General features: G+C 55.5%; 1 protein-coding gene across 1 annotated transcript in view; it reads left to right on the top strand.

The window, feature by feature from the left end:
- The first annotated feature begins 44 nt into the window (after positions 1-44).
- Positions 45-17417, top strand: part of LOC129865007 (SANT and BTB domain regulator of class switch recombination-like) — a 29031-nt gene continuing 11658 nt past the window's right edge. The window contains 10 exon segments of the mRNA XM_055937398.1: positions 45-152; positions 1000-1151; positions 1834-2023; positions 2383-2467; positions 2683-2924; positions 4191-4249; positions 8054-8214; positions 8296-8382; positions 8606-8716; positions 12205-12328. Of these exon segments, the coding sequence (XP_055793373.1) occupies positions 1002-1151; positions 1834-2023; positions 2383-2467; positions 2683-2924; positions 4191-4249; positions 8054-8214; positions 8296-8382; positions 8606-8716; positions 12205-12328 (1209 nt within the window). The 5' untranslated portion in view covers positions 45-152; positions 1000-1001.

Below are 17417 nucleotides of genomic sequence, written 5' to 3'. Positions count from 1 at the left end.
AATAATTTCCCTTCATTTGATTTAGCCGAAAAGGGCACTTCTGTCGCTAAGCAACCCCGGGACGCGGGACCAATGCACCGGCTGCTGCACTGCGGCACCGGAAAAGCGGAATCAACGCAACAGAAGATTTGGGGACGTTACAACGACTGGCGGTTCGTTATCTAAACGTTATTCACGAGCGTTTTAGGGTGTTTCTATCCCGTATGCAATGCTGATTGAATGTCTTGTCTGTCCATCAAATCGTCCCCGGGATGATACTGCAGAGAGAGTGCACTTATAGCTAGCTAGCTAGTAGCATTAGCGTTAGAAGTGGTTGACGGCTACTGTACACCGAACGTCCTATCATCCGGACCACAGAAGAATCCGGTGTCATCATTGAATCAGTAAGATACAAGATAACCGTATAGCCAACTAGATACTACAAGTATTTTGGAACTATAATACAAACTAATCGTATTTAGGTTCCAGTACAGTGATGTGCACTATAGGTAGCTAGCTTGCTAGAATAAGCTTCTGACAAAAATGCCATTAAATTTGCGTTGGACAGTTCGACTACAGCCAAAGACAAAGGGGCGTTCCAAGGGAGGAGAATCCATCCTTGTTGCAAGAAGATAATCGACGTAGCCAAAAGTATGTGTGCGTTGTTCACCGCGTATGCTACTGACAGTCAGCTTTTCAATGACAACGGTGGGACAAAGTAGGAGTAGCCTATTCCAGAATTTGGTTTAGAGATGCTGTTGAATGTCAAGGCTCTCTATACATGCTCTTGTTATTCTTATGTATCTATGTCAAGTAGACCATCCCATTACTATTGTTGATGAAGAAACCTCAGCATTCTGTGCGCATAGTCGCCTCCACCTTTTGTATGATGGTGTCCTCTCACTGAGTCTACCTTTAACAGAATAATGCTCCGATCTCTCTCACCCTTCAGACGTAATAATGTATGATAATGTCATATCGCTGAGTCAACCTTGATCTCTCACCCTTACCTGCTGACAGACATGAGTCGTTACTGCACCCTGAACAACAACTTCCCCAATGACAACCAGCTCCTGGTCCTGGACATGGTGCTGAGCTCTCTCTGGAGCGTTCCACAGCCCGTCAACTGGGACAACGTGGCCATGCTGGTCCCTGGCTTCACACCCAAGGAGGTAAGCTCTACAAGCACTGCAAATTGGGACAATAAACATATTGATTGATTGAAGCTATAGTAGCTGACGGCTACAGTGCAGCACCCCTTGTGGATTGCAAACCCGGGTCTCCCAGTCTGTAGGCAAGCTTCCCAGTCTGTAGGCAAGCTTCCCAGTCTGTAGGCAAGCTTCCCAGTCTGTAGGCAAGCTTCCCAGTCTGTAGGCACTGCTCCCACTAAAGAGAGATTGTAAAAGGATATTAGCCTTGTCTGAGATCTGTCTGTATTGTCTTACTCCCTATGGTCACTGTTTGGCGTGACAGGTAGCCTCGAGGTAAGAGTGTTGAGCCAGTAATCTAACGTTCGAATCCTAGAGCCGACAAGGTGAAAAAATCTGTCGCTGTGCCCTTCAGCAAGGCACTTAACCTGGTGACCCTAGACTTGACCCCACTCTCCACATCTGTTTCAGGGGGAGTTGGGATATGCCAGAAACACATTTCCATTGCACTTGTACACATGTGTCACATGATAAATAGAAGCGCCCACCAATGTCTTATTAGGTCAGCTGTCCTATAGTTTAGTCTGGACTGCTGTTGAATGTTGTGCAGGGGTTACTGGAACCAAGATGATGTGGTCTGAGGGATGTTGTTGTCATGGTATAGTAGTGACATGGTTGCCATGGTGGTTGTCGTGCCTACCTTCAGTGTGCGCAGAGGTTCGAGGAGCTGAAGAGCACCGGAGGGTTCCATCACGTGGACGACCAATGCAACGCGCTGACGGCAGGAGGATCCTCCCCTGTGGACTCGCTGGCCACCTACATCAAATCCACACTATTGGACACCACGGGAGACGTGGAGGAGACGCGGACCAATCAGAGCTCCATCTCAGTGACGGGTAAGGCTGACTGGTGTTGATGTGCTAGTGCATATGTAGTGTTTTTAGTCCCGGACTTGGAGCTCCGGTAACGCTTGCCGTGCAGTAGCAGAGAGAACAGTCTATGGCTGGGGTATATAGGTCCTGGATGGCAGGGAGCTCAGCCCCATGATGTACTGGGCCGTCCGCACCACCCTCTGTAGCGTCCTTGTGATCGAGGGCGGTGCAGTTGCCATACCAAGCGGTGATGCAGCCAGTCAAGATGCGAAAGTTCTGCGTCCAATGTAGCAGGCAGTAAGACCTGAAGACTGTTCATGTCTGAATATCTAGGCTTTAGCTCGGTGAGCTACACAGTCTTGTTTGGTGTCTCCACTCTCCAGGCCTGGCGGTGAACCCTTCAAGAGGTAGCTCGGTGGAGAAAGAGGAGTCTGCAGAGGAGGGCGAGAAGCCCCAGGAGGGGAAAGGGTGAGTGCCTGGTCTAACTACCGTCAAACAGAAATACACTGTTAATCAGTCCAGCTCAAGTCAAGGTGATCAAAGAGTTTCATAGAGCAGGATCAAGAACTTAGTCTCCTAACAAATACTCAAATGTACTCTACTACAAAAATCAAGAGTTATTCCTCTCTGTGTGTGTGTGTGTGTCTGCCTGTCTGTATCTCTGTATCGCTCTCCCCATGCAGGCCCAATATGGTGATCCACGTGTGTGACGAGGCTAAGAACCTGAAGCAGGACTTCATGTGTCCCCGTGACCTTCTGATCAACGAGATGCGTTACTTTGCTGAGTACCTCTCTGTTGACCTCCAGCGCTGGGAGGAGGTGGACATCTCTGTGCACTGTGACGTGCAGATCTTCGACTGGCTCATGAACTACGTCAAGAGGCACAAAATGGCCGTCGATGGCAACAATGACAAACCCAAACTCGGTAAAGAATTGAATTGATGCTCTCGCATCATACGTACTGTAGCTACATACACTGATGCTTGTATAGTACTATACCATCACTTACCTGGGCGTATCAAATGATAACCATGGAGACGGCAGTGATGTGGTCACTAATAGCGGTGTGCTTGTTGGTTGGCCTGGCAGTGTGTTTGGTTGGTTACATGGTGTTTGTTGGTTGTGTGCTGACATTGGTTGGTTATGTGGTTGTTTGTTGGTTGTGTGTTAACATTGGTTGGTTATGTGGTGTTTGTTGGTTGTGTGTTAACATCGGTTGGTTACGTAGTGTTTGTTGGTTGTGTGTTAACATTGGTTGGTTATGTGGTGTTTGTTGGTTGTGTGTTAACATCGGTTGGTTACGTGGTGTTTGTTGGTTGTGAGTTAACATTCGTTGGTTATGTGGTTGTTTGTTGGTTGTGTGTTAACATTGGTTGGTTATGTGGTGTTTGTTGGTTGTGTGTTAACATTGGTTGGTTATGTGGTGTTTGTTGGTTGTGTGTTAACATTGGTTGGTTATGTGGTGTTTGTTGGTTGTGTGTTAACATTGGTTGGTTACGTGGTGGTTGTTGGTTGTGTGTTAACATTGGTTGGTTACGTGGTGTTTGTTGGTTGTGTGTTAACATTGGTTGGTTACGTGGTGTTTGTTGGTTGTGTGTTAACATTGGTTGGTTACGTGGTGTTTGTTGGTTGTGTGTTAACATTGGTTGGTTACGTGGTGTTTGTTGGTTGTGTGTTAACATCGGTTGGTTACGTGGTGTTTATTGATTGTGTGTTAACATTGGTTGGTTATGTGGTGTTTGTTGGTTGTGTGTTAACATTGGTTGGTTATGTGGTTGTTTGTTGGTTGTGTGTTAACATTGGTTGGTTATGTGGTGTTTGTTGGTTGTGTGTTAACATTGGTTGGTTATGTGGTGTTTGTTGGTTGTGTGTTAACATTGGTTGGTTATGTGGTGTTTGTTGGTTGTGTGTTAACATTGGTTGGTTATGTGGTTGTTTGTTGGTTGTGTGTTAACATTGGTTGGTTATGTGGTGTTTGTTGGTTGTGTGTTAACATTGGTTGGTTATGTGGTGTTTGTTGGTTGTGTGTTAACATTGGTTGGTTATGTGGTGTTTGTTGGTTGTGAGTTAACATTGGTTGGTTATGTGGTGTTTGTTGGTTGTGTGTTAACATTGGTTGGTTATTTGGTGTTTGTTGGTTGTGTGTTAACATTGGTTGGTTATTTGGTGTTTGTTGGTTGTGTGTTAACAGAGCCCAGCAATGTGATCTCAATCCTCATCTCCTCCGAGTTCTTGAAGATGGACACGTTAGTAAGTGTTGTAATGGCGGGAGCTGGGTTGCTATGCCGGTTCCAATGTACAGTACGTTTCGGGGGCCCTTGTTTTCTGTTGTAGCGGAAGAACGAACGCAAAGTGGCTGAACTGAAATTGGGGAAAAGGCTATTGGGAACCTTTTACAACAAAATAAAATATTTTGGACCGATTTTTGGCGAGGAGTGAGACCTCCCGCTTCGCCTCTTCCTCTCTGCTACAGTAAATGACCCAGCGAGCTCTTGTTGGTCGTTGAATAAAATGTCACTCAAGAAAAAAACTGAAAACCAATCAGCTAATTAGGTAAAGAGGCTTCACTCTTCACTTTAGTCTCAAACAGAAAACGAAGGGCCTTTGGAACGGTTCACTTCCTGTTGCATGGTTACAGAAAACGAAGGGCCTTTGGAACGGTTCACTTCCTGTTGCATGGTTACAGAAAACGAAGGGCCTTTGGAACGGTTCACTTCCTGTTGCATGGTTACAGAAAACGAAGGGCCTTTGGAACGGTTCACTTCCCCTTGCATGGTTACAGAAAACGAAGGGCCTTTGGAACGGTTCACTTCCTGTTGCATGGTTACAGAAAACGAAGGGCCTTTGGAACAGTTCACTTCCTGTTGCATGGTTACAGAAAACGAAGGGCCTTTGGAACAGTTCACTTCCTGTTGCATGGTTACAGAAAACGAAGGGCCTTTGGAACAGTTCACTTCCTGTTGCATGGTTACAGAAAACGAAGGGCCTTTGGAACAGTTCACTTCCTGTTGCATGGTTACAGAAAACGAAGGGCCTTTGGAACAGTTCACTTCCTGTTGCATGGTTACAGAAAACGAAGGGCCTTTGGAACAGTTCACTTCCTGTTGCATGGTTACAGAAAACGAAGGGCCTTTGGAACAGTTCACTTCCTGTTGCATGGTTACAGAAAACGAAGGGCCTTTGGAACAGTTCACTTCCTGTTGCATGGTTACAGAAAACAAAGGGCCTTTGGAACAGTTCACTTCCTGTTGCATGGTTACAGAAAACAAAGGGCCTTTGGAACGGTTCACTTCCTGTTGCATGGTTACAGAAAACGAAGGGCCTTTGGAACGGTTCACTTCCTGTTGCATGGTTACAGAAAACGAAGGGCCTTTGGAACGGTTCACTTCCTGTTGCATGGTTACCATTACAATTGTTTTTAGAACTGTAACATGTTACTTTTCTTGCAAGTAAGTGACACATGACTTCCAAGGCCTTGAACAAACTCAATGACCTATTTATGTCGACCTCTCATAGGTGGAGGAGTGTATTCTGTCACATGTTGACCTCTCATAGGTGGAGGAATGTATTCAGTCACATGTTGTCCTCTCATAGGTGGAGGAGTGTATTCAGTCACATGTTGACCTCTCATAGGTGGAGGAGTGTATTCTGTCACATGTTGTTCTCTCATAGGTGGAGGAGTGTATTCTGTCACATGTTGTCCTCTCATAGGTGGAGGAGTGTATTCACTACTGTCACATGTTGACCTCTCATAGGTGGAGGAGTGTATTCTGTCACATGTTGACCTCTCATAGGTGGAGGAGTGTATTCAGTCACATGTTGTTCTCTCATAGGTGGAGGAGTGTATTCAGTCACATGTTGACCTCTCATAGGTGGAGGAGTGTAGTCAGTCACATGTTGTCCTCTCATAGGTGGAGGAGTGTATTCAGTCACATGTTGACCTCTCATAGGTGGAGGAGTGTATTCTGTCACATGTTGACCTCTCATAGGTGGAGGAGTGTATTCAGTACTGTCACATGTTGACCTCTCATAGGTGGAGGAGTGTATTCTGTCACATGTTGACCTCTCATAGGTGGAGGAGTGTATTCAGTACTGTCACATGTTGACCTCTCATAGGTGGAGGAGTGTATTCTGTCACATGTTGACCTCTCATAGGTGGAGGAGTGTATTCAGTCACATGTTGTCCTCTCATAGGTGGAGGAGTGTATTCAGTCACATGTTGACCTCTCATAGGTGGAGGAGTGTATTCTGTTACATGTTGACCTCTCATAGGTGGAGGAGTGTATTCTGTCACATGTTGACCTCTCATAGGTGGAGGAGTGTAGTCAGTCACATGTTGACCTCTCATAGGTGGAGGAGTGTTTTCAGTGACATGTTGACCTCTCATAGGTGGAGGAGTGTAGTCAGTCACATGTTGACCTCTCATAGGTGGAGGAGTGTATTCAGTCACATGTTGACCTCTCATAGGTGGAGGAGTGTATTCTGTCACATGTTGACCTCTCATAGGTGGAGGAGTGTATTCAGTACTGTCACATGTTGACCTCTCATAGGTGGAGGAGTGTATTCTGTCACATGTTGACCTCTCATAGGTGGAGGAGTGTATTCAGTCACATGTTGTCCTCTCATAGGTGGAGGAGTGTATTCAGTACTGTCACATGTTGACCTCTCATAGGTGGAGGAGTGTATTCTGTCACATGTTGACCTCTCATAGGTGGAGGAGTGTATTCAGTCACATGTTGTTCTCTCATAGGTGGAGGAGTGTATTCAGTCACATGTTGACCTCTCATAGGTGGAGGAGTGTAGTCAGTCACATGTTGTCCTCTCATAGGTGGAGGAGTGTATTCAGTCACATGTTGACCTCTCATAGGTGGAGGAGTGTATTCTGTCACATGTTGACCTCTCATAGGTGGAGGAGTGTATTCAGTACTGTCACATGTTGACCTCTCATAGGTGGAGGAGTGTATTCTGTCACATGTTGACCTCTCATAGGTGGAGGAGTGTATTCAGTACTGTCACATGTTGACCTCTCATAGGTGGAGGAGTGTATTCTGTCACATGTTGACCTCTCATAGGTGGAGGAGTGTATTCAGTCACATGTTGTCCTCTCATAGGTGGAGTGTATTCAGTCACATGTTGACCTCTCATAGGTGGAGGAGTGTATTCTGTTACATGTTGACCTCTCATAGGTGGAGGAGTGTATTCTGTCACATGTTGACCTCTCATAGGTGGAGGAGTGTAGTCAGTCACATGTTGACCTCTCATAGGTGGAGGAGTGTTTTCAGTGACATGTTGACCTCTCATAGGTGGAGGAGTGTAGTCAGTCACATGTTGACCTCTCATAGGTGGAGGAGTGTATTCAGTCACATGTTGACCTCTCATAGGTGGAGGAGTGTATTCTGTCACATGTTGACCTCTCATAGGTGGAGGAGTGTATTCAGTACTGTCACATGTTGACCTCTCATAGGTGGAGGAGTGTATTCTGTCACATGTTGACCTCTCATAGGTGGAGGAGTGTATTCAGTCACATGTTGTCCTCTCATAGGTGGAGGAGTGTATTCAGTACTGTCACATGTTGACCTCTCATAGGTGGAGGAGTGTATTCTGTCACATGTTGACCTCTCATAGGTGGAGGAGTGTATTCTGTCACATGTTGACCTCTCATAGGTGGAGGAGTGTAGTCAGTCACATGTTGTCCTCTCATAGGTGGAGGAGTGTATTCAGTCACATGTTGGCCTCTCATAGGTGGAGGAGTGTATTCAGTCACATGTTGACCTCTCATAGGTGGAGGAGTGTAGTCAGTCACATGTTGACCTCTCATAGGTGGAGGAGTGTAGTCAGTCACATGTTGACCTCTCATAGGTGGAGGAGTGTATTCAGTGACATGTTGACCTCTCATAGGTGGAGGAGTGTAGTCAGTCACATGTTGACCTCTCATAGGTGGAGGAGTGTATTCTGTCACATGTTGACCTCTCATAGGTGGAGGAGTGTATTCTGTCACATGTTGACCTCTCATAGGTGGAGGAGTGTAGTCAGTCACATGTTGTCCTCTCATAGGTGGAGGAGTGTATTCAGTACTGTCACAAGCACATGAGTGCCATCGTGGCCACACCCTGCAACATGAACTGCATCAACAGTAACATGGCAGCGGACATCTCTGACCTCTTCAGCCACAACGAGGCAGACGACATCATGGACAGAAAAGACAAGTTCAAAAGGTAGACCCTAGTGATTTTGTCAGGCCTGGTAGACAGATCGTTCTGCTTCAGCCAACACCTTTCATTTCTCCCTTTCCTCAGTAAGTTATTCCAGAAGAAAATTGAGTGTCTCTTCGATCCTGACTATAAGAACCAGGACTCCCCAGGCAACGCATCGACTCTGTACAGGTGTGTGGCAGCTCTGGGATACACTGCTCTGTCTGTCATTGGTCTTATTCATTTGGGCACACAACAGAGAACATTTTGCATCACAAAACAAAAATGAGCGTTTCTTACTGGACAAGTGTAGGTAGATCCCTACCTGTTTGTCTGTTTTCTTCTGTTTGGTTCCCAAGGAATACGACTCGTGTTAACCTCGCCTAACCACCGAACTGCAACTTGTCTTTCCCAGATGTTGTCTGTGCCTGAAACTGCTGACCAAGGACACAGAGAGGAAGATCTCCTGCATCCCAGGGAAGATCAACATCGACCCTCGAGGAGACATCACCTACACTCACAGCAGGTCCTGTACCACCCAGTTACACCTTGGTTGTGGGTTTGATTCCCTCTGTGGCCATCCATATGTCAAATGTAATCGTGCATGACTGTAAAGGGTCTCTCAGAGTACCGCATTTGGACGCCATACGCACAGCAGTGTTCTAGAATATTGCAGCGTTGGCTTTCATACTTTTTGAATTCTCAGCGCAGCTCAAAGCAATTTCTCCAACTGTCAACACATTCAAATGAATAGAGGACGTGTCCCGGAAAGTTGTTGGTTGGGATTTGTGGGGAGGTGCACGTTGGAGAGGTGCACGTCGGAGAGGTGCACGTCGGAGAGGTGCACGTCGGAGAGGGGCACGTCGGAGAGGGGCACGTCGGAGAGGTGCACGTCGGAGAGGGGCACGTCGGAGAGGGGCACGTCGGAGAGGGGCACGTCGGAGAGGGGCACGTCGGAGAGGGGCACGTCGGAGAGGGGCACGTTGGAGAGGGGCACGTCGGAGAGGGGCACGTCGGAGAGGGGCACGTCGGAGAGGTGCACGTCGGAGAGGGGCACGTCGGAGAGGGGCACGTTGGAGAGGGGCACGTCGGAGAGGGGCACGTCGGAGAGGGGCACGTCGGAGAGGGGCACGTTGGAGAGGGGCACGTCGGAGAGGGGCACGTCGGAGAGGGGCACGTCGGAGAGGGGCACGTTGGAGAGGGGCACGTTGGAGAGGGGCACGTCGGAGAGGGGCACGTTGGAGAGGGGCACGTTGGAGAGGTGCACGTCGGAGAGGGGCACGTCGGAGAGGGGCACGTTGGAGAGGGGCACGTCGGAGAGGGGCACGTTGGAGAGGGGCACGTCGGAGAGGGGCACGTCGGAGAGGGGCACGTTGGAGAGGGGCACGTCGGAGAGGGGCACGTCGGAGAGGGGCACGTCGGAGAGGGGCACGTTGGAGAGGGGCACGTCGGAGAGGGGCACGTCGGAGAGGGGCACGTCGGAGAGGTGCACGTCGGAGAGGGGCACGTTGGAGAGGGGCACGTTGGAGAGGGGCACGTTGGAGAGGGGCACGTTGGAGAGGGGCACGTTGGAGAGGGGCACGTTGGAGAGGGGCACGTTGGAGAGGGGCACGTTGGAGAGGGGCACGTTGGAGAGGGGCACGTTGGAGAGGGGCACGTTGGAGAGGGGCACGTCGGAGAGGGGCACGTTGGAGAGGGGCACGTTGGAGAGGGGCACGTTGGAGAGGGGCACGTTGGAGAGGGGCACGTTGGAGAGGGGCACGTCGGAGAGGGGCACGTTGGAGAGGGGCACGTCGGAGAGGGGCACGTCGGAGAGGGGCACGTTGGAGAGGGGCACGTCGGAGAGGGGCACGTCGGAGAGGGGCACGTCGGAGAGGGGCACGTCGGAGAGGGGCACGTCGGAGAGGGGCACGTCGGAGAGGGGCACGTCGGAGAGGTGCACGTCGGAGAGGGGCACGTCGGAGAGGGGCACGTCGGAGAGGGGCACGTTGGAGAGGGGCACGTCGGAGAGGGGCACGTCGGAGAGGGGCACGTCGGAGAGGGGCACGTTGGAGAGGGGCACGTTGGAGAGGGGCACGTCGGAGAGGGGCACGTTGGAGAGGGGCACGTTGGAGAGGGGCACGTTGGAGAGGGGCACGTCGGAGAGGGGCACGTTGGAGAGGGGCACGTCGGAGAGGGGCACGTTGGAGAGGGGCACGTTGGAGAGGGGCACGTTGGAGAGGGGCACGTTGGAGAGGTGCACGTCGGAGAGGTGCACGTCGGAGAGGTGCACGTCGGAGAGGGGCACGTCGGAGAGGGGCACGTCGGAGAGGGGCACGTTGGAGAGGGGCACGTTGGAGAGGGGCACGTCGGAGAGGTGCACGTCGGAGAGGGGCACGTTGGAGAGGGGCACGTCGGAGAGGGGCACGTCGGAGAGGGGCACGTCGGAGAGGTGCTTGTGCTTCTAGTTCCGACAGTGCAGTAATATCTAACAAGTAATCTAACAAATTCCACAACAACTACCTAATACACACAAATTTATGACAGAGCGTCATAGAATAGATAGTATAAAATACAGTATATACCAATGAGATGAGTAATGCAAGATATGTAAACATTATTAAAGTGGCATTATTAAAGAGACTTGTGATCTATTTATTAAAGTGGCCAATGATTTAAAATCTGTATGTAGGTAGCAGCCTCTCTATGTTAGTGATGGCTGTTTAACAGTCTGATGGCCTTGAGATAGAAGCTATTTTTCAGTCTCTCGGTTCCAGCTTTGATGCACCTGTACTGACCTCGCCTTCTGGATGATAGCGGGGGGAACAGGCAGTGGCTCAGGTGGTTGTTGTCTTTGATGATCTTTATGGCCTTCCTGTGACATCGGGTGCTGTAGGTGTCCTGGAGGGCAGGTAGTTTCCCCCCGGTGATGCGTTGTGCAGACCTCACTACCCTCTGGAGAGCCTTACGGTTGTGAACCGTGCAGTTGCCGTACCAGGCGGTGATACAGCCCGACAGGATGCTCTCAATTGTGCATCTAGAAGTTTGTAAGGGTTTTAGGTGACAAGTCTAATTTCTTCAGCCTCACTACACTGTCTGTGTGGGTGAACCATTTTAAGTTTGTCCGTGATGTGTACGCCGAGGAACTTGAAACGTTCCACCTCCTCCACTGCTGTCCCGTCGATGTGGATAGGGGGGTGCACCCTCTGCTGTTACACCCTCTGGACAGGACACTAGTCCATCTCCTCAGTACACCCCCTGGACAGGACACTAGTCTATCTCCTCAGTATACCCCCTGGACAGGACACTAGTCCATCTCCTCAGTACACCCCCTGGACAGGACACTAGTCTATCACCTCAGTACACCCCCTGGACAGGACACTAGTCTATCTCCTCAGTACACCCCCTGGACAGGACACTAGTCTATCTCCTCAGTACACACCCTGGACAGGACACTAGTCCATCTCCTCAGTACACCCCCTGGACAGGACACTAGTCTATCTCCTCAGTACACCCCCTGGACAGGACACTAGTCTATCTCCTCAGTACACCCCCTGGACAGGACACTAGTCTATCTCCTCAGTACACCCCCTGGACAGGACACTAGTCTACCTCCTCAGTACACCCCCTGGACAGGACACTAGTCTATCTCCTCAGTACACCCCCTGGACAGGACACTAGTCTACCTCCTCAGTACACCCCCTGGACAGGACACTAGTCTATCACCTCAGTACACCCCCTGGACAGGACACTAGTCTATCACCTCAGTACACCCCCTGGACAGGACACTAGTCTATCACCTCAGTACACCCCCTGGACAGGACACTAGTCTATCACAGGGCCAATCTATCTCCTTAATGCTGAGTTCCAAGCAGAACTCCTGACCTTCCAATCTCAGGGTGGACACTCTAACCACAAGGCCACTGAGTTGGTTCCAAAGACCAGGCTGGCCAACATGGTTTTGTGGTGGAGCTGCTTTGAGAAACATGGACAGAATAAAGGAGAGTCATTTGTATCACTACCTCTGGTCTGTAGGCAGAAGAGATGGGAGGTCCATGATTACATGACCGGACTATATGAGGAGCTGAAGTCCTGGGTGCTGGTCTACTGGAGGATCTGGGGAACCATCAACCACCTCACCTGCTCCCACTGCCAACAGGTAGGGGGGGGGGGGGGGGGGGGGGGGGGGGGGCTGCCAACCACCTCACTTGCTTCCACTGCCAACAGGTAGGGTGGGGGGGCTGCCAACCACCTCACTTGCTCCCACTGCCAACAGGTAGGGGGGGGGGGGGGGGCTGTCAACCACCTCACCTGCTCCCACTGCCAACAGGTAGGGGGGGGGGGGGGGGGGCTGTCAACCACCACACCTGCTCCAACTGCCAACAGGTAAGGGGGGGGCTGTCAACCACCTCACCTGCTCCCACTGCCAACAGGTAGGGTGGGGGGGCTGTCAACCACCTCTCCTGCTCCCACTGCCAACAGGTAGGGGGGGGGGGGGGGGGGGGGGGCTGTCAACCACCTCACCTGCTCCCACTGCCAACAGGTAGGGGGGGGGCTGTCAACCACCTCACCTGCTCCCACTGCCAACAGGTAGGGGGGGGGGGGGGCTGTCAACCACCTCACCTGCTCCCACTGCCAACAGGTAGGGTGGGGGGGCTGTCAACCACCTCTCCTGCTCCCACTGCCAACAGGTAGGGGGGGGGGGGGGGGGGGGCTGTCAGCCACCTCACCTGCTCCAACTGCCAACAGGTAAGGGGGGGGCTGTCAACCACCTCACCTGCTCCCACTGCCAACAGGTAGGGTGGGGGGGCTGTCAACCACCTCTCCTGCTCCCACTGCCAACAGGTAGGGGGGGGGGGGGGGGGCTGTCAGCCACCTCACCTGCTCCCACTGCCAACAGGAAGGGGGGGGGGGGGGCTGTCAACCACCTCACCTGCTCCCACTGCCAACAGGTAGGGTGGGGGGGCTGTCAACCACCTCTCCTGCTCCCACTGCCAACAGGTAGGGGGGGGGGGGGGGGGGGGCTGTCAGCCACCTCACCTGCTTCCACTGCCAACAGGTAGGGTGGGGGGGCTGCCAACCACCTCACTTGCTCCCACTGCCAACAGGTAGGGGGGGGGGGGGGGGCTGTCAACCACCTCACCTGCTCCCACTGCCAACAGGTAGGGGGGGGGGGGGGGGGGCTGTCAACCACCTCACCTGCTCCAACTGCCAACAGGTAAGGGGGGGGCTGTCAACCACCTCACCTGCTCCCACTGCCAACAGGTAGGGTGGGGGGGCTGTCAACCACCTCTCCTGCTCCCACTGCCAACAGGTAGGGGGGGGGGGGGGGGGGGGGGGGGCTGTCAACCACCTCACCTGCTCCCACTGCCAACAGGTAGGGGGGGGGCTGTCAACCACCTCACCTGCTCCCACTGCCAACAGGTAGGGGGGGGGGGGGGGCTGTCAACCACCTCACCTGCTCCCACTGCCAACAGGTAGGGTGGGGGGGCTGTCAACCACCTCTCCTGCTCCCACTGCCAACAGGTAGGGGGGGGGGGGGGGGGGGGGCTGTCAGCCACCTCACCTGCTCCAACTGCCAACAGGTAAGGGGGGGGCTGTCAACCACCTCACCTGCTCCCACTGCCAACAGGTAGGGTGGGGGGGCTGTCAACCACCTCTCCTGCTCCCACTGCCAACAGGTAGGGGGGGGGGGGGGGGGCTGTCAGCCACCTCACCTGCTCCCACTGCCAACAGGAAGGGGGGGGGGGGCTGTCAACCACCTCACCTGCTCCCACTGCCAATAGGTGGGGGGGGGGGGGGGGGGGCTGTCAACCACCTCACCTGCTCCCACTGCCAACAGGTAGGGGGGGGGCTGTCAACCACCTCACCTGCTCCCACTGCCAACAGGTAGGGGGGGGGCTGTCAACCACCTCACCTGCTCCCACTGCCAACAGGTAGGGGGGGGGGGGGGGGGGGGGGCTGTCAACCACCTCACCTGCTCCCACTGCCAACAGGAAGGGGGGGGGGGGCTGTCAACCACCTCACCTGCTCCCACTGCCAATAGGTGGGGGGGGGGGGGGGGGCTGTCAACCACCTCACCTGCTCCCACTGCCAATAGGTGGGGGGGGGGGGGGGGGGGCTGTCAACCACCTCACCTTCTCCCACTGCCAACAGGTAGGGGGGGGGGGGGGGGGGGGCTGTCAACCACCTCACCTGCTCCCACTGCCAACAGGTAGGGGGGAGGGGGGGGGGGCTGTCAACCACCTCACCTGCTCCAACTGCCAACAGGTAGGGGGGGGGGCTGTCAACCACCTCACCTGCTCCCACTGCCAATAGGTGGGGGGGGGGGGGGGGCTGTCAACCACCTCACCTGCTCCCACTGCCAACAGGTAGGGGGGAGGGGGGGGGGGGGCTGTCAACCACCTCACCTGCTCCCACTGCCAATAGGTGGGGGGGGGGGGGGGGGCTGTCAACCACCTCACCTGCTCCCACTGCCAACAGGTAGGGGGGGGGGGGGGGGGCTGTCAACCACCTCACCTGCTCCCACTGCCAATAGGGGGGGGGGGGGGGGGGGGGGCTGTCAACCACCTCACCTGCTCCCACTGCCAACAGGTAGGGGGGAGGGGGGGGGGGGGGGGGGGGGGCTGTCAACCACCTCACCTGCTCCCACTGCCAACAGGTAGGGGGGGGGCTGTCAACCACCTCACCTGCTCCCACTGCCAACAGGTAGGGGGGGGGGGGGCTGTCAACCACCACACCTGCTCCCACTGCCAACAGGTAGGGTGGGGGGGCTGTCAACCACCTCTCCTGCTCCCACTGCCAACAGGTAGGGGGGGGGGGGGGGGGGGCTGTCAGCCACCTCACCTGCTCCAACTGCCAACAGGTAAGGGGGGGGGCTGTCAACCACCTCACCTGCTCCCACTGCCAACAGGTAGGGTGGGGGGGCTGTCAACCACCTCTCCTGCTCCCACTGCCAACAGGTAGGGGGGGGGGGGGGGGCTGTCAACCACCTCACCTGCTCCCACTGCCAACAGGTAGGGGGGGGGCTGTCAACCACCTCACCTGCTCCCACTGCCAACAGGTAGGGGGGGGGCTGTCAACCACCTCACCTGCTCCCACTGCCAACAGGTAGGGGGGGGGGGGGGGGGGGGGCTGTCAACCACCTCACCTGCTCCCACTGCCAACAGGAAGGGGGGGGGGGGCTGTCAACCACCTCACCTGCTCCCACTGCCAACAGGTAGGGGGGAGGGGGGGGGGGGGGCTGTCAACCACCTCACCTGCTCCCACTGCCAATAGGTGGGGGGGGGGGGGGGGCTGTCAACCACCTCACCTGCTCCCACTGCCAACAGGTAGGGGGGGGGGGGGGGGGGCTGTCAACCACCTCACCTGCTCCCACTGCCAATAGGTGGGGGGGGGGGGGGGGGGGCTGTCAACCACCTCACCTGCTCCCACTGCCAACAGGTAGGGGGGAGGGGGGGGGGGGGGGGGGCTGTCAACCACCTCACCTGCTCCCACTGCCAACAGGTAGGGGGGGGGCTGTCAACCACCTCACCTGCTCCCACTGCCAACAGGTAGGGGGGGGGGGGGGCTGTCAACCACCTCACCTGCTCCCACTGCCAACAGGTAGGGTGGGGGGGCTGTCAACCACCTCTCCTGCTCCCACTGCCAACAGGTAGGGGGGGGGGGGGGGGGGGGCTGTCAGCCACCTCACCTGCTCCAACTGCCAACAGGTAAGGGGGGGGCTGTCAACCACCTCACCTGCTCCCACTGCCAACAGGTAGGGTGGGGGGGCTGTCAACCACCTCTCCTGCTCCCACTGCCAACAGGTAGGGGGGGGGGGGGGGGGCTGTCAGCCACCTCACCTGCTCCCACTGCCAATAGGTGTGGGGGTGGGGGGGGCTGTCAACCACCTCACCTGCTCCCACTGCCAACAGGTAGGGGGGGGGCTGTCAACCACCTCACCTGCTCCCACTGCCAACAGGTAGGGGGGGGGGGGGGGGGGGGGCTGTCAACCACCTCACCTGCTCCCACTGCCAACAGGAAGGGGGGGGGGGGCTGTCAACCACCTCACCTGCTCCCACTGCCAATAGGTGGGGGGGGGGGGGGGGGGCTGTCAACCACCTCACCTTCTCCCACTGCCAACAGGTAGGGGGGGGGGGGGGGGGGGCTGTCAACCACCTCACCTGCTCCCACTGCCAACAGGTAGGGGGGAGGGGGGGGGGGCTGTCAACCACCTCACCTGCTCCAACTGCCAACAGGTAGGGGGGGGGGCTGTCAACCACCTCACCTGCTCCCACTGCCAATAGGTGGGGGGGGGGGGGGGGCTGTCAACCACCTCACCTGCTCCCACTGCCAACAGGTAGGGGGGAGGGGGGGGGGGGGCTGTCAACCACCTCACCTGCTCCCACTGCCAATAGGTGGGGGGGGGGGGGCTGTCAACCACCTCACCTGCTCCCACTGCCAACAGGTAGGGGGGGGGGGGGGGGGGGCTGTCAACCACCTCACCTGCTCCCACTGCCAATAGGTGGGGGGGGGGGGGGGGGGGCTGTCAACCACCTCACCTGCTCCCACTGCCAACAGGTAGGGGGGAGGGGGGGGGGGGGGGGGGGCTGTCAACCACCTCACCTGCTCCCACTGCCAACAGGAAGGGGGGGGGGGGGCTGTCAACCACCTCACCTGCTCCCACTGCCAATAGGTGGGGGGGGGGGGGGGGGCTGTCAACCACCTCACCTTCTCCCACTGCCAACAGGTAGGGGGGGGGGGGGGGGGGGGCTGTCAACCACCTCACCTGCTCCCACTGCCAACAGGTAGGGGGGAGGGGGGCTGTCAACCACCTCACCTGCTCCAACTGCCAACAGGTAGGGGGGGGGGCTGTCAACCACCTCACCTGCTCCCACTGCCAATAGGTGGGGGGGGGGGGGGGGGCTGTCAACCACCTCACCTGCTCCCACTGCCAACAGGTAGGGGGGAGGGGGGGGGGGGGCTGTCAACCACCTCACCTGCACCCACTGCCAATAGGTGGGGGGGGGGGGGGGCTGTCAACCACCTCACCTGCTCCCACTGCCAACAGGTAGGGGGGGGGGGGGGGGGGCTGTCAACCACCTCACCTGCTCCCACTGCCAATAGGTGGGGGGGGGGGGGGGGGCTGTCAACCACCTCACCTGCTCCCACTGCCAACAGGTAGGGGGGAGGGGGGGGGGGCTGTCAACCACCTCACCTGCTCCAACTGCCAACAGGTAGGGGGGGGGCTGTCAGCCACCTCACCT

The sequence above is a fragment of the Salvelinus fontinalis genome, chromosome 1 (assembly GCF_029448725.1).
Source record: "Salvelinus fontinalis isolate EN_2023a chromosome 1, ASM2944872v1, whole genome shotgun sequence".
Lineage (NCBI taxonomy): Eukaryota > Metazoa > Chordata > Actinopteri > Salmoniformes > Salmonidae > Salvelinus > Salvelinus fontinalis.
Note: the sequence above shows the minus strand (reverse complement) of the source record. Positions and strands in the feature narration are given on the sequence as shown.